We start from the raw sequence: 22,734 nt of genomic DNA, 5'->3' as shown, positions 1-22,734 counted from the left end.
AGGTGGAAACTGTTCCAAGATTTCGCATGGCATTTGTGTTTTTACTGCGAGCAGATAAATACCACCCGGGGAAAAAAAACACCTTTACCTCTCATAGAAATCAATGGAGGGAGATTTGGGACGTATTTTGGCCAAGATTCAGTTTCTGCATTAAAATAAGCGTAAAATAAAAATCCTGTGCGTACGGGGCCTTGACAGTTCTGATAAATGAGGCCGACAGTGTTGGATACGGGTGTAATGCATTGCTATGGCTAAAATAGGATATGATGTTGCTATAGTAACACGCTTGGCTGTTTCAGTACCTCCCATAGAGAAGAATGGATGTATGTGCAGCCTCCTCTCCATCCTTCTCCCCTCTTGTACCTAGTTACTTATAACAAACAGGGGACAAACTACCCTCATGCCCATGACCCCCAAACTTGTGACTAACGAGGGTCCCAGTAATCGAGCGTCAAGGATATGTAATAAATGTTTCAGAAGGGAAAATATAAATACATAGTCTGGGTCAGACAACTTCATCTTATTTGCTCAATTATGGTATGTGGAGCTCTATTACTTACACTCGAGAACTAGCGTGGCTCATTGCATGGATATGACTACGGACGACCTCTGGTATCTGGATTTTTATAGGCGCCCTGCAATTATTTTATGGTTTTCCCAATAGTGGTAAATCCCAGGAAATCCAATTTAAGGTTGAATTTACACGCTTGGATAATGCGTATGATTCTGCAATATCTTGCTTATGCTCCTGTTCTCTACTGGACAACGCAGATTTACATGTGGCGATTCCTCAATATTGCGATGAATTTGTAATCGTAGTCACATGGTACAGAGGCGGGCACCAAAATCTGGATTTGTGGATGTTATGATCAAAATATTTAGCATGCATGATTTCGACTAACGGAAACGGTCGTCTACGAATGTGGTCGTCTACACGATGAGATGATGTGCTCATTATCAAAGCGTGTAAAGGCAATTTAAGGAACATGACTATAAACCAGTGACGTATCTGACGGGAAGATTATGTTTTTTCTACAGGCAATCCACTGGTTTGTTCATTGTTTTGCAACGGACTATTGTATTGTAAAGAATTTGCTGCCGCCTGCTGGTCGATATTGGTAACACGGTTGTAGAGATTGAAAACAACATGATGAGTTAAAAAAACAACAACTTTATTCTACAATTCATTTATTCTATAGAGAGGTAGTAGTGAACTAAAACCTGAAGAACCTAAATAACAACGTTTGTGTTTTAGTGTTTATTTCCAGTGCTACATGATGGAAGGGCATCTTCTTGACATTTTTTAAGTGTCTAGTGAGGCGCAAACATTTGTTCTTAAAATTATTCTAAAATTAAATGCACCAAATTGCAACAAAATTTGTTGCATTTTTTGACACATTCTAGAAAATCTGCTCCGAAGGGCATAACTATTAAAGGTGCAGAGTTTGCAGTCATACCTGGGCTCTGGTGCCTGTGGGGACCCTTCTGGCACATCAGTGGAAACTAGGACTACAAGTGGTATCTAATGGTTGCGGGGTCCTGGAATAAATTTTCAATGTGCATTCGGGAGCTTTAAGTTATGCCTCGGAAAAAAACAATGCCGCAATAATACATTTCGAAGGCGCCAGTGTGAACGATTATTGAATGGGTGCAAGCCGCGGATCAGTTATTGCTCATATTCAGACAAGTGTGTACATGATAAAGAGAAGCAATAATCTTCCATAAATTCACAAGAGATTATTGAAATCTTTAGGTTTACAACTTTATCTTTTAAATGTTGTGTAACGTTTTGTAGGAAACCCCACATGGAATTTTATTGTCGCCTTAATTCGGTTAAACACAAGTCCAAATGGTAATGCTCCCCTAGAGAACGGACGAGGATCCCATTCTGCTACCTGGTCCCATTCCCTCTTTTCATCCAGGGTCCCAGGTCTGTACAACGTCCTATGTGCTCTCAGCTCTGTGTTTTATTCTCATAATCCTTCTCAATCTTCTTCAGCCTCAGATTAATTCCATTCATAGATCTGAGAACTATCTGAGGAATTTTCTGAGGTTCATTTTCAGGGTCTGGAAGCAGCTGAAATCTCTGTAATATAAGAGCCACTGCCACCTTTATCTCATTCATAGCAAAGTTCTGCCCAATGCAATTTCTGTAATAGAAAATATACAGTGCGTTACCTGATCAGATTTACTTACAGTGTTATATATCTAACTAAAGTGAAACTCCGGGCAAAAGCTGAGAAGCCAGAGTGGTGGTGCCGGTCTCACATCCAATCTTATACTTACCTAATCTTCGCCACACATGGTCTTCTTTGTACAGGTTCCTGGGCGGGTCGTGTCAACCAATGCCCGGTACCGGAGACTATGATGGATTTTTGGATTGGTGCAAATTAGGTAAGTATAACTTTGGGGGGGGCGGGGGGGGATTATTACTCCGGGATAATCATACTGTATAATGACAGCAACTTTAGCTAAAAAAAATACTAACTTAGTTATATCGGTTTCTAGGAAAAGCAGAGTGACATCCGAAATGGCCTCTTTTACACCATATGGCTGCTGACGCTAGCTATCTTAGGGTCCTGAAGAGTATGATGAGCCCTTGAGCCTCCACCATCACGTTGAGGCCGTATGGGCAGATAAGTTGCCCAGCATTTACTAGTTACGCTGCTGGCAGTCACTACTTATATGGGTGATGTATGCACCGGCACCGCTCACCTCTAGGTCCCCCACCTGTCAGAAAATTGATTGTTGTTAGCCGATCTTGCCGAGCCAAGAATTAGTGGCCATAAATGTCTGTAGTTCTGTCTTTTGAAGTCTAAGGTACTCGCTGGTCTCCCATAGACTCATGTACACGCACGGCCACCTCTGCTATATACGGCTGCGGTAGAGGGTGTGGTGCGTTCCAAGTTCCCACCAACCCCCAAAGTATTTTATTAAGGCCTCATGCACATGGCCGTGCCCTTAATCACAGCCCGCCATTACCGGCACGGCTGGCCGCCGCGTGCCATTCCCCGATACAAAGTATGGGAGCACGGTTTGTAAAATACAAAAAGTAGGACATGCTCCATAATTCACGGCACAGTTCTACGGCCCGGACGCCCTTCCGTAGCGATACGGAAAGGTGTCCGCGGCCAATAGAACTGAAGGGGTCCGCAATTACGGAGATTTTTTACGGTCATGTGCATGGGGCCTTAGTCTATCGATTATATTAAAATGATAGAGATATACTTTTCAAAGGTTGGATACCCCTTTAACGTCCATGGTTTTAGAACAGGATGTCAAACGAGCTCATATAGGTGTGATGATCTGGTGTCCACATACTTTTGGCCATATAGTGTATATAGAAGTCACGTACCACCTCTTTAGGTATAAGGGTATGTGCACACGATAAGTGGCTTTTACGTCTAAAAAGACAGAATGTTTTCAGGAGAAAACAGCTGCGTCGTTTCAGACGTAATTGCTCCTCCTCGCATTATGCGAGGCATCTTTGACGCCCGTAATCTTGAGCTGCTCTTCATTGACAATGAAGAACAGCTCAAATTACGTTTCAAAGAAGTGTCCCGCATATAATGTATATAAGTGTCCCGCATATAATGTATATAAGTGTCCTGCATATAAGTGTCCTGCATATAATGTATATAAGTGCCCTGCATATAATGTATATAAGTGTCCTGCATATAATGTATATAAGTGTCCTGCATATAATGTATATAAGTGTCCTGCATATAATATATATAAGTGTCCTGCATATAATGTATACAAGTGTCCCGCATATAATGTATATAAGTGTCCTGCATATAATGTATATAAGTGTCCCGCATATAATGTATATAAGTGACCCGCATATAATGTATATAAGTGTCCTGCATATAATGTATATAAGTGTCCTGCATATAATGTATATAAGTGTCCTGCATATAATGTATATAAGTGTCCCGCATATAATGTATATAAGTGTCCCGCATATAATGTATATAAGTGTCCTGCATATAATGTATATAAGTGTCCTGCATATAAGTGTCCTGCATATAATGTATATAAGTGCCCTGCATATAATGTATATAAGTGCCCTGCATATAATGTATATAAGTGCCCTGCATATAATGTATAGAAGTGCCCTGCATATAATGTATAGAAGTGTCCTGCATATAATGTATAGAAGTGTCCTGCATATAATGTATAGAAGTGTCCTGCATATAATGTATAGAAGTGTCCTGCATATAATGTATAGAAGTGTCCCGCATATAATGTATATAAGTGTCCTGCATATAAGTGTCCTGCATATAATGTATATAAGTGCCCTGCATATAATGTATATAAGTGTCCTGCATATAATGTATAGAAGTGTCCCGCATATAATGTATATAAGTGTTCTGCATATAATGTATATAAGTGTCCTGCATATAATGTATAGAAGTGTCCTGCATATAATGTATAGAAGTGTCCCGCATATAATGTATAGAAGTGTCCCGCATATAATGTATAGAAGTGTCCCGCATATAATGTATATAAGTGCCCTGCATATAATGTATATAAGTGCCCTGCATATAATGTATATAAGTGCCCTGCATATAATGTATATAAGTGCCCTGCATATAATGTATATAAGTGCCCTGCATATAATGTATATAAGTGCCCTGCATATAATGTATATAAGTGTCCTGCATATAATGTATATAAGTGCCCTGCATATAATGTATATAAGTGTCCTGCATATAATGTATATAAGTGCCCTGCATATAATGTATATAAGTGCCCTGCATATAATGTATATAAGTGCCCTGCATATAATGTATATAAGTGCCCTGCATATAATGTATATAAGTGCCCTGCATATAATGTATATAAGTGCCCTGCATATAATGTATATAAGTGTCCCGCATATAATGTATATAAGTGTCCTGCATATAATGTATATAAGTGTCCTGCATATAATGTATAGAAGTGTCCTGCATATAATGTATATAAGTGCCCTGCATATAATGTATATAAGTGTCCCGCATATAATGTATATAAGTGTCCTGCATATAATGTATATAAGTGTCCTGCATATAATGTATATAAGTGTCCTGCATATAATGTATATAAGTGCCCTGCACTTCTTTGACGAGGCAGTCATTTTACGCGTCGTCGTTTGACAGCTGTCAAACGACGACGTGTAAATTACAGGTCGTCGGCACAGTACGTCGGCAAACCCATTCAAATGAATGGGCAGATGTTTGCCGACGTATTGTAGCCCTATTTTCAGACGTAAAACGAGGCATAATACGCCTCGTTTACGCCTGAAAATAGGTCGTGTGAACCCAGCCTTAGGGTATGTTCACACGGCAGCGTCCGTCACGGCTGAAATTACGGAGCTGTTTTCAGGAGAAAACAGCACCGTAATTTCAGCCGTAATGGCATGTGCAGGCGTCTTTCGCTGCGTCCATTACGGACGTAATTGGAGCTGTTTTTCCATGCAGTCCATGGAAAACGGCTCCATTTACGTCTGAAGACGTGACAGGCACTTCTTTGACGCGGGCGTTTTTTTTACGCCTCGCCTTTTGACAGCGGCGCGTAAAAAAAATGACCGTCAGCACAGAACATCGTAAGACCCATTCAAATGAATGGGCAGATGTTTGCCGACGCTTTTGAGCTGCATTTTCGGATGTAATTCGGGGCTAAAACGCCCGAATTACGTCCGTAAATAGTGTGTGTGAACCCAGCCTAACAGTTTTTCCTGGAGTGTTCCTTTAATTAAGAAAGGTAAATCGCAAGTGACCGCAAAATTACTGGCTATCTATCCTAAAAACAGTGTGACGCTCTGCAATGACAGATGGTGACACGTGATTTAGCGAATACTGGATTCATATTATGAAGGAATGCTGGACCATCGGGTGCTGGACCAAAGGAATTGTACCATATTTTCCTAATTCATACAGTGGTTTTAAATCCTTGTCAATCATTGTCCTACCTGGATCCAGCTGAGAAAGGAAGAAGGGCATGGGGGTGTCTCTCTGCTGAGTTCTCCACAGAAAAGCGCAGGGGGTCAAACACCTAAGGCAGAAAAAAAAAAAAAAAAAAAAAAAAAAACAACCCACTTCTAGACATTACTTCACAGGGTTAACATTTATTAGGATTTACCCTATAAAAAAAGTTTTATGAATATGAATCAGTCATTATGCAGCCACAAGCTGGACCTATATTATAGCTATCCGACCTAAACATTAAAGTGTCTGTGCCCCTTTAAATATCATATACTGTACATGCATATAGAATAAGTCTACATAACTTTTCAATAACACGGCATTACATATCTTACATTGTTATGGAGTTACAGCCTGTATTAGGGTATATTCACACAGGGCGGATACGCTGCGTAAACAGCGTAGCCGCATGGAATTCCATCCGAAAAGCGCACCAAATTGTGGTGCAGTTTTTCAGCCAGAATGTCCAGTGCATAAAATAGCAGGTAAAAAAGAAATAAATTAATTAAAAAAAAAAAAAAAAAAAACTTTCCCGTAGTCATGGTGATGCGTCCCTCTGGCATCCTGCATTCCGGCCACCTGGGATGACGTTTCATCCCATGCGACCGCTGCAGACTGTGATTGGCTGCAGCAGTCACATGGGATGAAAGGTCATCCCTGGAGGCCGGGCTGGACGACGGAGAAGAGAGATCTGGGTAAGTAGAGCGAGTTTTTTTTCTGTGTTGCGATTTTTAAAACGCCCGAATTACGTCTGATAATAGGCTGTGTGAACATACCCTTAGACCTTATGGTCTCACTGAATTATAGGAGCGCAATAAGGGTAGGTTCACACGGCCTATTTTCAGACGTTTTTCAGGCCGTAAAAATCGGAAGCAGAACGCCTCCAAACATTTGCCCATTGTTAATTAGGCCCTGTTCACACAAGTTTTTTGATGAGTTTTTTGGTGCGGAAACTGCTCCGCAAAGCTCGTCAAAAAACGCCCGAAAATGCCTCCCATTGATTTCAATGGGAGTTGGACGAGTTTTTTTTACCGCGAGTAAAAAAAACGCGTCACGGTAAAAAGAAGCAACATGACCCATCTTGAGGCGGTTTCTGCCTCCAAAACCCCATTTCAATCAGTCAGAAGGGTAAAAAAAAACAAAAAAAAAACACCTTGACGAGTTTTTGGCAAACCACTGTGCAAAATACGTCTGGAGCAGTTTTTGCAGGAGGAATTTTCCTCCTGCAAAAAACTCAGTGTGAACACAGCCTTACCGCGACGGTTTTTTTTTTTACACGTGGTAAAAAAACTTGTCCAACTCCCATTGAAATCAATGGGAGGCATTTTCTGGCGTTTTTTGCAGAGCGGTTTCCACCCCAAAAATCTCATCAAAAAAACTCTGTGTGAACAGTGCCTGATGGTTCTTTTCAGGCGTTTTTCATAGTGTTCAATGGAAAATCAGCTCCAAAAAACGCCTCAAGAAGTGAGATGCTACTTCTTTTTACGCTCCGTTTTTTGAAACAGAGGCGTAAAAAGACTAAATGCTGTTTTTCCCATTGATTTCAATGGGCAGATGTTTGTAGGCGTTCAGCTTCCGTTTTTTCAGGCGTTTTTCGAGGCGTAAACACCCCGAAATACGCCTGAAACCACTGCGTGCGAACATACCCTCAGTATTATGGGTGTGTCTGTGGACAAGCTTGCTGACTATTTCCCATATTAACCCTTTACTCATACTGTATGTTATAATAAATCATTCCTAGCTCTGCGATCAGACTTTATATCACCTCTGAGTCTTTCCAGAAACTGGGGGATCTGTTTATGCAGTAAATGCTGAGGATAATCATTGTTCCTGCAAGAAATAAGATGGAATTGCAGATCGGTCTTTATATTAAAGGGAAGAACAATGTTATACAATGAAGGGAAGAACAATGTTATACAATGCAAACTATCAAACAAAAGTGTAATTTCTCTCTCCATATTGCTCAAACCATTAGCCCTTGTTGGACCTGGGACATAACACAGGGAATACAGCAGTTTTCAAAAGAATAAATGTAAGCACTCTATGACACCTAGTGGTCTAACGTGGTACTGCAACTTTTTTTCCATATGGTCTTTGGATATTCTAGGTACCTAATGTGATTAGAGTATTTAACACTTTTAGAACTAAACCTTTCCTGTGCTATGTATTAAATGGATATAATATTTTAGAAATTATGGTGGTCTGAAAGATCTAGGCTGCAGGGTGTAGTTTCAATATTCATTTTAAAGGGGTTGTCTCAAAGAAAACGTTTAAAAAAATAAATTGGCGGGTCTGACAATTAGCTGACCAATGCTGGTCCAGCCTGGCGATCAAGTTGTAAACCGCAGCCTGCCACACTTTTCTCTGCAGCAGCCGCCACATGGGTAACGTAGGAGGACATGCCGGCCAGCATGCAATGCATGAATGCTCAATTTTTAAGAACAACCGTCCGGTTATTTTGAAACAGCAGTTTATATAAAATGGAGATAAAGACCATTGGTGTACCCACCATAGAGGCAGAGCATGCGATTGCTATGGTGGGAGAAGGCCCGGCACTTAACTGCTTCCCCTGCTTGACATAACATGTTCAAAGCAACTACCTGCAGCCACCAGCAGAGGGAGCTAACAGCATACAGATTTATACAGCTCCCATTTAGTTCAACACTAGCTGTATAAGTCCATATGTAGTTAGCTCCCCCTAGTGGTGGCTACAGGTAGTCAAAAATATTTAATTTATCAAAATCAGAATATCAGAGCTCCCCTATACGGAATTCTGGACATGTAAACAGAATGATAGACATGAACTATAATGAAGGCATAATACATTTGTCAGAGCTCTCAGCGGGGAGTGGGGCTTCTTCCGAATTTTCCTATGGGGCCCTAAGATTTCTGTATAGACCTCTGATAAAAAACATAAAATAACTCAAAAACCAAAAGTATTTGCTAAGTAAAATGTTATTTAAAACAGAATTACACTTTCAGAAAATGAATGCACTAACCTTCAGGAAGACTCCGGCCGTCACAGAATGTGATTGGTTTGCTGAGTTTCCGGGCGATTCCAGGAACTGGGGGATACAGCCGCAAGCTCTCCTTAATACACATTGTAGTAAAGGGGATCTTTCCGAGGTCTTCCCTATTGAAACATTTTGAACAACGAGAGTGCAGTTGTAAAAAGCAATTTCAGCTGGATATGAAGAGTCTCCTACCCAATCACATCCCTGTGCAACAGAATATTTAGTCTTAAAGTAATCGATAATTCAACTTGGTTTGTCATACAAATAACTTCATGGCCCGGAGAAGTATGATCGAAACGTGCACAAAACATTTGTCGATTCCCTTCCCCCACTCATTTTGGTAGGTCACACAATGTGGATTACTCAATAGGGGGCGACAACGAGCACCTGTATCATGGACATGTCAACCCAGGACAGCTTTTATAAGTATTGTGCTTGAGAAAGGTTCAGGTGTGAACCGAAACGTTGCTCACTCTTCCACCTGGTGGTGAATAAACCAACATCTCCCTAACGCTGAAGTCCTGGTGCTGCTACTTGTTCTCCGTCTTTGGTATGTATGTATGTATGTATGTATGTATGTATGTATGTATGTATGTATGTATGTATGTATATATATATATATATATATAGAATGCAGATTGCAACCTCTAGTGTGGAATGTGGCCATCAGTGATCCATGTTTTGTGAAATGTAAATCTCATGATATTATGAAATAAATACATTTATATATATAAAAAAAATAAAAAAAAAATAAAAAGTATTGAATCCTGGGCAACCCCTTTAATAGTGGACAACAGACGTAAAGGGCTTGTCCAAGGTTAAAAAAAAAAAAAAAAAAAAGTCTTCTTTTTTTCACAGAAACAGCGCCACTTTTGTCCATAGTCTCAAATATTGCAGCTCAACCCATTCACTTGAATTGAGCTGAACTGCAATACCAGACACAGCCCATGGAAAAAAGTGGCGCTGTTTCTGTGAACATAAAAAAAATCTCATCGGACAACCTTTATCTTTTTTATTTTGGTTTTAAAAAAACCCAGAAGGATCCTTTAATGAACTGTCCTAGAGAGTATCACAGTCAATCTTACTAAATATTACTTGCTAAAGAACTTTAATTGTTTTATTTAATTCAAAGAAGTTGTAAAGGGGTATTCCCATCATAGACATTTATGGTTTATCTACAAAAATGCAGTCGCCACAACCAGGCAATGATGCAACCAAACAAGCGGTCTGGACATTGGTGGTACCTCCGTCTATCACATGTTAATGGCATATCCTGTGAATATCCATAAATGTCTATGATGGGAATATCCCTTTAATATATCTATGAGCTAGTTACACTGGAGTCCTACCATTCCACTGTGTCCCGATCTCCTAGGACCTCCCTGATCTCTTTTCGACATCTCTCCTGGTGCTCAGTGTGTTTTGCCAAGGCATATAATATCCATGAGATCCCACTGGCCGTTGTATCATGCCCCGCAAACATGAACGTGTCCACCTCTGCCCGCAGGTCCTTATCCGAAAGCCCATGACCATTCTCATCCTAAAAAGACATGTAACATAGTAAAGTATTGTATTAAGACAGTCCAAATTACGAAATGACGTGGACAATAGAACCAGTAACAGAAGGTCTTCAATGTAGCGAAAACATAAAGCAGCATCTAGAAGTCTAGAACTTAGTACTTACCTTCGCACATAGGAGGATATCAAGAAAATCCATATGTCTCCTTTGACTTATTTTGTCCAATTCCTTCTCGCTCTTCAGTGACTCTTTCCTCTGTTTAATAACTTTATCTAAAATAAAATTCACAATGATACTATTATCTGGACCGGTGCAAAATTAGAGTATTTAGTCTATGGCAATGGCAGGTGAAGCTTTTAACAATGTTTATAACAGGTAAGTGTTAGGTCCTGTTCACACACGTCTGGAATTTTGAGGCAGATTTTGATCTTCCTGCACGCCGTTTGCTGCGATTTATGCTGCATTTTTCATCCCTGCGGCCATTGAGCGCTACAGGCAAAAACGCAGCGAAATACGCTTTCTCTGTCTCCCATTGAAGTCAATGGGAGGTCAGAGACGTAAAGGCCTGAAGATAGGGCATGTCGCTTTTGAAATCAATGGGAGGCATTTTCGGACATTTTTTTGGCGCGTTTTCTGATGCGGAAAAAAAAAAAAAATGTAAAAAAAAACTGTGAACAGGGCCTTAAGGCGTTTTTTTAATTTATAATATTTTTTATAAAAATTAACAATTTTTTTTTGAGGTTTGCCTGACAGGATCCCATGGGAATGGCAGTGAATAAGAACTTTTTCGTGTAAAATGCGTGTGCACAAACTTCTTAAAGGGGCAATTTAAAGGGGGGAAAATATATCCTTACTGCATCATAGGATAAAACATTTATAAATCTTGTAGGCCTTTTATGGCTTTAGTGGTCACCATTAGTAAAAATAAATGATGGTCTGTAGAAAATGCTGGATGGTGCCTGATCAGAACATAAAAGGGTTAAATAAGGTAATAGTGGATTTACGTATTTGAGAGAGTTGGACTCATAATATCATGTAAATATAAACCGACCTGTATGTTCATGAGCTACTTTCAGCGCTCTACGGTAGCGAAATCCTTGTGGACTCAGGTAGTAGATGAAGTCATTGTGATAAATGAAGTGACGGAACCGGTGATCAACCAGATAAGAGAGCTCGTACACAGCTTTAATGTAGGCATTTTCACTGCCAAGACAAAAACAGGATTGTACCAATCATTGAATGAGGCTGAGCTGCAATACCGCATACAGCCTATGGTCAAGAGTGTCACTGTTTCAGGGAGAAAACAACCAATCAGATTCCAGATTTCTTCTTTTAGGGGATCTTTGAAAAATAAAAACAGCAAACTAGTTTTATGCCAAGGTTCATAGGAAGCTAGTGAAAAGACGAGGTCGATGGAGGAAAACCAGGAGAGCGCAATGTCCTGAATGCATCAATCATCATGTACAAAACACTCAAATAACATGGAGCACTATGGGAAATGGGAGAAAATGGCGCTCTATGGGATATGGGGGATCCTATAGGTGAAGATGACGGCCGTATGTATCTGCCAATCTTTTTTGACCACTGATTACTAATCATTTTCTTTTTTTTTATATGAGGTTGCATCAATACATTAGGTTTGCATCACATTTTTTCATCCGGTTGAAACTTCCGGTTTTGTTTTTTTCTAAATTAGAAAGATGGTGCATTTAAAACAGGATGCCTTTCCTGTTGCCATCGACTTCTATTGTAAAATAAACAGGATCTGTCTGGATTTGATTCTCTAAAAAGGACAGAAATAAGGAGCCTGCATCGTTTTTATATCCAGTCGCATCCTTTTTTTAATGTAAAGTTGACTAACATGTAAAATACGGCTTTTCAACAGGATGCAAAAACGTGGTGTGAACCTAGCCCAACTATTGTCCTGCAGCACTGGGATCCGGAGTTCAATTCTGACCAAGGAAAGCAATCTACATGGCGCTGTTCGTTCTCCTTGTGTTTGCGTGGTTCTCCTCCCATCCTCTAAAACCATGCGGATATGTTAGGGCCTGTTCACATCAGCTGAGGGGTTTCCGTCGTGGAACCCCTCAACGGAAACCTTAGCTTCCGTTTGATTCACCATTGATATTAATGGAAACGGAAACATTGCTAATGGTTTCCGTTTGTCACCATTCCGGCAGGTTTTATGGAATCAATAGCGCAATCGACTGCGCTATTGATTCCATAGAAAAAACTAAAACCTGCCGGAATGGTGACAAACGGAAACCAGTAGCAATGTTTCCATCACCAATGGTGAGGCAAACGGAAGCTAAGGTTTCCGTTTGACTATCCGTTGAGGGGTTCACCCGACGGAAATCTGACGGAACCCCTCAACGGAAAGGGATGTGAACAGGCCCTAATACATTACTATGAAATAAATATAGAACTGTGTCTTGGTGTCCCTTAACATAACCAATCACAGTGGCCTGAAAAACTCTGAGTGTTGATGTCACCGTCCCCATAATAGTTAGCCACGGTACCCCCAAAACAGTAGCAGTAAGAGTAATGCCACAGAAATACTAATCTAATCCCAATGTGTCTGAGCAGCACAGTGGCAAAACATGGAGTTCAACTGGGCAAGACTATACCTGCTCAGAGTATCAGTACCTTTAGGATCATTAATAAACAGAGAAAGCTTAACCAGTCTACATGAAACGGTCTTTCCTCAAGAGAAGGTTTCAGACTGCACCGTCCGGGACTATGAACATCCGGGACTACGACTTCCTTGTGCTGAGGTTTCATGTATCTCTATTCCATCATTTACCTGTCTGTCTGGCAGTAGCTCTGGTAGCTGAAGCCGCATTTCATGATGGTGTCCAGGGTCATGAGACTGACATGATGGAAAAGCTCCACTGGGCTCTCATTTGGTGCCAGTCGCTCCCATTTGTCCTGGAAGAGGAAGCCATGATTTTTTTAAAGGTCAGCTTTGATTATTCACCTCAGTTATCGATCTTCTGCCTCCTATATTGAGGGGCTGAACATCAGAAACACCTTCTAGAACCAATTATTAAAGATTGTACCAAGGACTTGGTCAGTCATTGTACCAAGGACTTGGTCGGTCCCTGTATTTGCAATACACATAGGAGAGTACAATAGAACTTTGTGTCAGTGGTGTAGGAGTCCGGATACGAGGTTGTAGGCCTAGGTTGGGTTCTCACGCTATAACTTAAGATCCTGTATCATGATTCTCCACATAATGGATCCTGTACGTGTATTTTGTGATATATAATGGAAAAAGCAATTACCAACATGATCTTGGTGCAGTCGCCCATTAACGCCACATAGGGTTTTAGGACGTCATAATGAAAGGCCGGAGTGATCAGACGACGATGCTGGAACCACTTCTGCCCGGTGGTGACCAGCAATCCTTCACCTAAGACAAATGATACAAATATGAATGGATGTCTGGAAAAAGTAAATCTTTTAGATACGATAATATTACTAAACATTCAACCCCTCTAAGAACCTTCAGGACATTCCCGTTAATGCTAGACAGGATTTTCCTGTAGGATTTTCCTAGTTCTAGATTTAACAGCTGATAGGAATAGTTGGGAGGACTTGGTCGCTCTGTGGATCCCAGCCGCCAGGCATAGAAATTCAGATCGTTGATGCATTTGGTTTGTAAAGCTAAGAGGAGAAATGAGGGAAGTCGGTAGATAAAACTGAAGAAATCATGATTATTACTTTTGACCAAAACTAGGCTACCCAAGGGCATGTCCACCAAATATAAAAAGTTGTTCCTAGATCTTGGCAGCCCCAGAAAGAAGTAGGGGAGATTTCCCGGTAGATATGGTAAACCTGGTGGGAACAGCGCTACTCTTGTCCATGGGATCTGCCCGGTATTGCAGCACAGCCTCATTCAGTTGAATAGGGATGAGCTGTAATACCAGGCACAAGCCATGAACAGAAGTGGCACGGTTTCCGGAAAAAAAAAAAGACCCTTTTTTCTAATCCAGGAAAACCAATGGATCTGCCATCTGAAATGTAAATTTAATCCACAGCCATTAGCAAAAAAGTACTCGGCAAACCAAGTTGGAGTAAAATTCTTAAATTGTGTACACATGCGGGGAGCCACCATGCCAACACGCCGTTATTCCGAAACAGAGCCACTACTTGCAGAAGGTGCTTGATGAAGGTCACAACTTGACGGAAATGTTGCACACGCATATTGGCAATGAGAATTCAAAATGTAAGAATTTTACTCCAACTTGGCGTCCCGAGTACTTTTTTGCTAATATTGTCGGATTGGGTCCCTACTCGTGCACCCACCGTCACCTAGTGGTTTCCGAACCTCTGACCACTAATCTACAGCCACAGGGGCATAGCTAAAGGCTCATGGGCTCCGATGCAAAAGTTCTTATTGGGCCCCCTCCCCCACAAACTTCTCATGGCCGACGGTCCGCAGCTTTCAGGTGCATCGCTGGGTCTCCTAAGTGACCCAACAATGCAGCACTAGCAGCCAGGGGCGTCTCGAAGGTCTTAATGTCAGGGGAAATAGCCCCAATACATATACCCCCAAAAAAAAGTGTGTGTGTGTGTGTGTGTGTGTGTATAGGAGACAGCATAGCATATCTATAGCATTACGACCCTATAAACTATGGATAGGATTAGATACATTGGCTCAGCAGACAGTATCACACATGATTGGATTAGATACATCGCCCAGCTCGCTGAAATTGCGGCTTCAGCGCTGGACCCGGGAAGGGTAAGGATAATAATGGTTTTGCTTTTTTACGTGTTACTAATTATTTTTGTGTGTTTGTGTTATTTTACAAGTTCGGTTGTTGGACTACTTCGGATTCGAGGACGACATCAATGACAGAGTTTTTTTTATTCTCAATAAAATGGTTAATGGGGGTTGTATTTTTTTATTTCAATAAAATATTTTTTTCAACTTTATTATTACCGCCTTAGTAATGTCTGCTGGCTGATTGACAACCTCCATTACTAAGGCGGGGCTTAATGTTAGCAGGTGCAGAGGCTAACACTAACCCCCATTACTACCCCAGTACCCACCGCCACCAGGGGTACTGGGAAGAGCAGGGTACGAACCAGTACCCGACCATCTGTAGCGATGGTCGGCACCGAGGCGGCCGCAGGCTGGTAGTATTAGGCTGGGGAAGGCCAAAAACAGTGGCCCCTCCCACCCTGGTAATGCTGCCTGCTGATGTGTTGTATCTGACTGGTTATGAAAATTGGGGGGGGGGGACCCCACATCGTTCTTTCCAATTATTTTTTTAAAATGACGTGGGGTCCCCCCCCCCCCCCCATTTTTCATAACCAGCCAGATACAATAGAGCAGCAGCAGGCAACATTACCAGGATGGGAAGGGACACTGTTTCTGGCCTTTCCCGGCCTGATAATACCAGCCTGCGGCCGCCCCGTTGCCCGACCATCAATACAGATGGTCAAGTACTGGATCGTACCCGGCTCTTCCCAGCACCCCTGGTGGCGGTGGGTATTGGGTTAATAAAGGGGGTTAGTGTTAGCCTCTGCACCGGCTAACACTAAGCCCCGCCTTAGCAATGGACGCTGTCAATCAGCCGGCGGCCATTACTAAGGCGGTAGCAATACTTCTATTGGCCACGGGTTCAAGTGACCGGAATAAAGGGGAAGCAGCTCTCATGAGTGCTGCGTCCCCTTCAAAACAGCTGATTGGCCGGCTCCCGGGAGTCGGACCCCGCCAATCAGCTTCAGCAGACAGGGATATTAATCTTACCTTCCTCTTCAGCCGCAGCGGGTGTCCCGACTATCCAGGATCACGATGTTGTGCGCGGCACATAGCGTTGTGCCGTCAGGACCTCCGCTGCGCTCCGGAACCAGGAAGGTAAGTACTGTCAGTTAGTATAGTAACAGGAGCCCGCAGCCCGAATTACAGTAGTAACTTTTTATTGATGTGGTGTGGGGGGGCGCTGCGACCCCTATAGCTACGCCACTGTACAGCCATGTTACTCACCAATCCAGGGGATTAGAAATCTATACGCTGTGTCGTCCTTGGGGTCTAAAAAAATTCCACCAGAAAAAAAATTAGAAAGAAGTTGCACAATAAATGAAATAGTCATATCTTACATCAGCAGTATATACCGGAATTATTCTACTCTTAAATTATTTTATGGCAGATGTCAATGCCATAGTCACGGTGTATATATTTAGTGTGAAGGATATTCTTAGCCTTGACCTTTGTTCTAGGAACCTTGAGCTATCCCGGTGTATTAATTCTAGAAAAAAAACGTACCTGAATTACCTGTAGAGACAACATTGACTATAATAAGAACAACTGCACCGTGAGGAATTCTTATTTTATGTGCAATTTGTAAGAAATGATAAATTGCATAGCAAAACCGTATCTGCTGTCCACAATATGCACAGAAAGTGATAATATAATAGTGCAGAAAAATTCAATAAAACCCCTTTACTCCAGCATTACCAGGACCTGATTATCAAGTATTCTGGATGACTGTGGCCGGCACTTTTATGGGGTTACTCAGGAAGGATGCGTTCTGACCAGGGTTGCCAACCGTCCGTAAATTTATACAGTCCGCAAAAAACAGGCGGTTTTTTTCTGCCGTCCGTAGTGTCGACCAGAAAAAAAAAAAAACACAGTCCGTGAATTTTTTCAATTTCCCAAATGTTTACCCTGCGCATGCGCCAAATTGATATGTGCAGTGCAAACAGGAAAGAAGCGGCGGCCACGAGGAGTGAGTCAGTCTCATAAGATGTCACGTGACTCGCACGTGACGCCATTACATTACATTAGACCAGAGACAGAGCGCGGTCTTATTGGTGGTGGGGTGGACCTGGCGGTGCAGATGTGCTGCGGGGTGGAGTCTACTAGAGTGATTTTGTAATGTGTCCATAAAAATTTGTCGGTCTGTGATTTTTAGCTCAGTTGTCCACAAATGACTTAAGTGGAGGTTGGCAACCCTGGCTCTGACCTGCTATTCCTATGGCACCTAGTCCTGCCCCGGCCAAGAATGCATGTGGGGAATGGATGTTAAGGAGGGGGGGGGGGGGTTTAGGGAATATTTTGCTAATGCCACCTACATCTCCAAAGCAATGTTGCCAGATGCTGGACTGAAGGAATTGCACCTTGGTAATAATTAGAAGGACAATACATCCTGAATATTTAGTAATATAGTAGAGCACATTATCAATGCAAGAAATACAGCAACATCTTGAGATCTTCTTACCTTGTCTGGCCAAAACTGCCTTTGCATAATCTGGGTGAGTAATTATAAGACATGCAAAGAAATTCCCGAGCCACAAGGGAAAGCCGTACATATGCGACTGCGCCCACTGGTAAACCAGATCCAGGTCCTTCCCGATCTGCAGAAACTACAAAAGAAACTTAAATCAGCGTCAATGTCTAGGTGGTCAGTAGTGAGGTGGACGGAGATAAGATATAGGGGGTCATGTGTACTGGGTGTATCGTGCTCTGGTATGAGTATTAAATATTCCACGTTCCTGATGCCTGTATTGCAGTGCTTTATGTCCTATACGCAGTGAAGGAGTTTTGGTGGGTATATGGATTTACATAATGCTTGCAACTAATTTACAGATAATTCAGTAAAAGCCTTGGAATACTAAAGCAAGTGGTACACGGCTTTGTGATAATTGGGCCATCCAACATTTAAGTCTAATATTTCACATAGACACTGATAGCAAAATCTCTGTGTCATCTCAAATCTTGATGTTTTTTCATACACAATGGAACGATCAGAAATTGTATGTGCAGCCATGGTATATAGGAGGGTTTAAAAACCATTGATGAAAATGCTACTGCTCTATGGTCAGATGAAGAAGATTTACGCTACATGGCAAAACTTATCCTGGTTATTGAGTTCCGGTGTATCAGTCACACACATTGCAAACAGGTACATAAATCAAGCACACAGCCATGTAATCTTCATAGACAAACATTGTTATTAGCATGGGGCATACTGAAAAGCTCAGTGACTTTAGACGTGGCATTGTCATAGGATGTCACCTTTGCCACAATTCGGTTTGTGAAATATCCAATCTGCTAGATCTGCCCCGGTCTTATGCAAGTCCTATTATTGTGAAGTGGAAATGTCTATGAGTAACAACAGCTCAGCCACAAAGTGGGGCCGCTCTGTGGACCATGTGACGTGTAAGAATCAGCTATATCCTCTGTTGTATCACACCACAGAGCTCCAAACTGCCTCTGGTAGAGACATTAGCACCAGAACTGTGCACCCGGAGCTTCATCAAATGGGTTTCCATGTTTACTATGCACAATGCCAAGCGCAGGCTGGAGTTGGGTAAAGCACATCACCACTGGACTCTGAATCAGCGTGTCACCTGGAGTGATGAATCAGGGCTCACTATCTGGCAGTCTGGTGGATAAATTTGAGCTTTATGAATACCAGGAGAATGCTACCGCCACACAGCGAGCTTCATAAAGACATGGGGTGAGGAGCTTGGTGCGGAGGAACTCGAGTGGCTGTACAAAGCCCTGACCCCAACCACGTCTAACATCTCTCTAAAAAAATTGGAACTCAGATTGTGTGCCAGACCTCGTCCAACATCAGGGCCTAAGCCTACATTTACACGACAGTGGAAAACGGCCATGTGACAGACGTTCTTTGAACTTTTTTTAACTGCCCGTGAATAATGACCGTTAAAAAATGGGACATGTCCTATTTTTGGCCGGTTTCACGACTAGACGGTCCCCATAGAAGTAAATGGATCCGTTTTTAACGGCAGTCAATACATGTAACAACCGTTAAAAACTGATCTGTGACATGGGGATTGGCAAGGGAACTATTAGTTCCCTTGCTGGCCATCATTGGCATACTCACCGATGCAGCGCCATCTTCTTCAGGTGTGGTCTCTAGTCTTCTTCGAAAGCGACGCGATGACGTCATATCCCATGCAGACGAGAGACCACACCTGAAGAAGACGAGACACAGCGCTGCATCAGTGAGTATGCAGGGCAGCCGAAAGTTAAATGTAATGTATTGTCGCGTTCACTACAAGGATAGTGTGGCGCTACTACAGGGGGCATTGTACATAGTGGTCAACTGTAGTGAATCTTCCTGGACTGTCCAGAACTTACAGAGACCGTCCCTGAAAATTCTTACAGGGGGTCTGTGTGGCATCATCTACATCAGGGCTGTGTGGCATCATCTGCAGGGGGGCTGCGTGGCATCATCTGCAAGGGGGCTGCGTGGCATCATCTGCAAGGGGGCTGCGTGGCATCATCTGCAAGGGGGCTGCGTGGCATCATCTGCAAGGGGGCTGCGTGGCATCATCTGCAAGGGGGCTGCGTGGCACTATCTACGTGGGCACTGTGTGGCACCATCTTCAGAAACAGTTTGAGTGAGAGCATCAGCACATATCCATTAGCCTAGCCCTTTAAATTATACATTGTAATATAAATGGCTAGACAGGTTTTTTTAACGGCCATGAAAAACTGATGCAAAAGGGATGTCAAACGGACAGATGGACTGGAAATGGATGAAAATTTGGAGACACACTGATGCAAAATGGCCATGTGACATACGTTCTGTGCATGTGACAGTGGATCAATTTTTAATGGCCATTTTTTTTCACTGTGTGTGAATATAGCCTAACCTCACAAATTATCTTTTGGCTGAATAGACAAATATTCCCACAGACACTTCAAATCTTGTGAAAAGCCTTCCCAGAAGAGTGGAGGCTGTTAGGCTATGTTCACACGCTTAACCAAAAACGTCTGAAATTACAGAGCTGTTTTCAAGCGAAAACAGCTCCTGATTTTCAGAAGTTTTTTTCAAGCAAACTCGCATTTTTTATGGCTGTTTTTCTATAGAGTCAATAAAAAATAGCTCCAAAAACGGCTCAAGAAGTGACATGCACTTTTTACAGTGCGTCTTTTTATGCACCGTTTTTTCAAAACGGCCGCATAAAAAAACACCCCTGTTGGAACAGAACGTCGTTTTTCCCATTGAAATCAATGGCCAGATGTTTGGAGGCGTTCTGCTTCCGATTTTTCGGCCGTTCTCGGACCGAAAAACGTCCGAAAATAAGCCGTGTGAACATACCCTCAGGGTAAAATCGCACAGAGTTTTGGTGCAGTTTTTTTTTTTAACCAAACCAGAAGTGGCTCCAAAGAAAAGAAAAGTTGTATAGAAAAGACTAAGGACTCATGCACATGACCGCTAATAATGGCTAATGTGCACGGCCGTGATTTTCGGGTCGGCCGGCACCGGACTGTCAGCCGCGAGCCGCCCGCAAATCGCAGGCCATACACATGCCCGTCGCCATTATCTTTAATGAGCCCGGACCCCAGAAGACGGCCGTGATAAGACATGCCCGTTCTTTCTGCGGTGCGGGCTCCCGGGCCATGCAAAGACCGCAAAAACTACGGTCGTGTGTATGGCCCCATAGAAATTAATGGGGCCGCAATTCTCCCGTGGATTTTTGGGGGAATTGCGGCCGCATCTCCTTTCTTTGGTGTCCACTCCTGTGTTTGGCTAAAAAAAAACTGAGCCAAAAACTGCATCAAAACCTCTGTGTGTGGTCCTGGTCTTATAGCCACAATATTACTGAGATGTCCACAAACTCATATAGGAGAGGTCAGGTGTCCACATACGTTGGCCCATATAATGTGTGTATTTATGTAACTATTCAAGATTGTGTAACTTTCTAATATATCCTGTGCTCCAATTATTCATCATGCTCAGATTATTCAGCAGGTTTGCTCTCAGAGAATGAAAACCTGCTCAGATTTAGTCTTGCTCGCAGTTGAGAAGGGAATATTATTGTATCCATTCTACACATTTCACTTGCAATGGGGACTTCAGGCTGATACATTGTATCTACACTGATACATTACAGCAAACCATCAGGATAGGAGAGAGTTTTGTGCGGAGTTTACAGAGGATTGTCTAGGCTGGATGCAGTTGTAACAGGTCTAGTGGTTTCAGTCCTTGGATGTTAAAAAAAAAAAAAAAGTTCTATTCACCAAAATTGTTGAATTTAAACATAATGGGGCCGACTTATTCCATATTTATAAAGCCCCTGCACCCATACAGAATGTATATGTCAAAAAATGAGTGCAGGGGCTTTATAAATGTGGAATGAATACATTGATAGCAAAGCCATTACAAAAAAGGAATTCAGAACCCAAATGTGGAGAAGCTGCTACAGATAAATGCCACCCAGATGCCCCACATGAACCCAGCCTTAGAAAGACTAAATTGTACCTTACCTCTCGAGCATTGCCATACAGCCAGTGACACAGGGGGCCTGGGAAAGGTCTGAATGCCATAACCAAATCCCTCCAGATCAGAAACAGCTTAGAGACTTTGAACAGCAAATATAGGAGACCAAGCCAGGCAGCCCAGTGCCAGAGATCTCTGATATGCCAGGACAGCATGGCACCGGTCAGGCTAAAGAAAGCCATGCCAACCTTGGTATATAGTGATTGCACTACAGTGCCATGTATGTGGGCACAGAGGCAAGGCTGGAGTTGGTGCAGGCCTCCCAACACCCCCACAAGACTGGGGAGGAAGGAGAAGACTGCAAATAATGAATTTATCATGTACAAGGGGACGAGGAGGAGTTATAATGGAGGGCGAGACGGGGAGAGGAGGGCATAGCTTTAGTCTGCTGTTTGTTCCTCCCTACTAGTCCTGTCCATCAAGTGTGAGCTTCATTGATTTCTCCAACCCTCCCCTCCCCCCAGCTGCATGCTTATGAGCAAGGCTCAGCTTCTTAGGAAACGATCTAAATTGTCACCATATTATAAAATCATTTCCATAATTGTACGGCGTAGGATTACCATTATCCTAACTGAAGCTACTCTTTGAGAAGACCACCTCTAGTCTAGTCGGATTTTTCTGTAATGGATTTTCTGGGATACATTTTTTACATCAAGCAATGACATTTTATTCACTATAGAATATGTTAGGTCAGGAGAAGCTTTAAAAAATATAAACCTTCTCATCACTTTTTGTCACTGATAGATGACCAGGTTCCGGCCGGCGGCTTATATAACTACTGTCTTTATATAGGATTTTCAGAAACAGCGAATTGAGTGTTTTGTTTTTTTTAGCCAATTCTTATGTTGTCTAACTTTCTTGCGATTTCGTTCATACTTATTTAATCCTTCTTTCTAGTTCTAGCCTAACTCCACCCAGAACCTACAAATTCTCATGTCACTCTCACTCTAAAACGCCTCCATTACGTC

The 22,734-nt window shown here is 42.3% G+C and overlaps 2 protein-coding genes across 2 annotated transcripts in view; one reads left to right on the top strand and one right to left on the bottom strand.

Moving 5' to 3' along the window:
• The window catches only part of LOC142657685 (calcium-activated chloride channel regulator 1-like), a 1,094,600-nt gene that overhangs the window by 960,343 nt on the left and 111,523 nt on the right, over positions 1-22,734 (top strand). The gene's annotated exons all lie outside the window — the stretch shown is intronic.
• On the bottom strand, positions 1,152-22,077 carry LOC142657680 (cytochrome P450 4A4-like). The gene is made up of 12 exons (XM_075832955.1): positions 21,754-22,077; positions 17,729-17,873; positions 16,495-16,539; positions 13,784-13,911; positions 13,303-13,427; positions 11,551-11,702; positions 10,665-10,771; positions 10,330-10,520; positions 8,966-9,099; positions 7,732-7,796; positions 5,954-6,036; positions 1,152-2,150 (listed from the first exon to the last, which is right to left on the bottom strand). Exons 1-12 carry the CDS (start codon positions 21,946-21,948, stop codon positions 1,955-1,957), a joined length of 1,566 nt encoding a protein of 521 aa, XP_075689070.1. The 5' UTR covers positions 21,949-22,077; the 3' UTR covers positions 1,152-1,954.

Source organism: Rhinoderma darwinii, chromosome 7, assembly GCF_050947455.1.
Source record: "Rhinoderma darwinii isolate aRhiDar2 chromosome 7, aRhiDar2.hap1, whole genome shotgun sequence".
NCBI lineage: Eukaryota > Metazoa > Chordata > Amphibia > Anura > Rhinodermatidae > Rhinoderma > Rhinoderma darwinii.
This window is presented reverse-complemented; position numbering and strand designations above follow the sequence as displayed.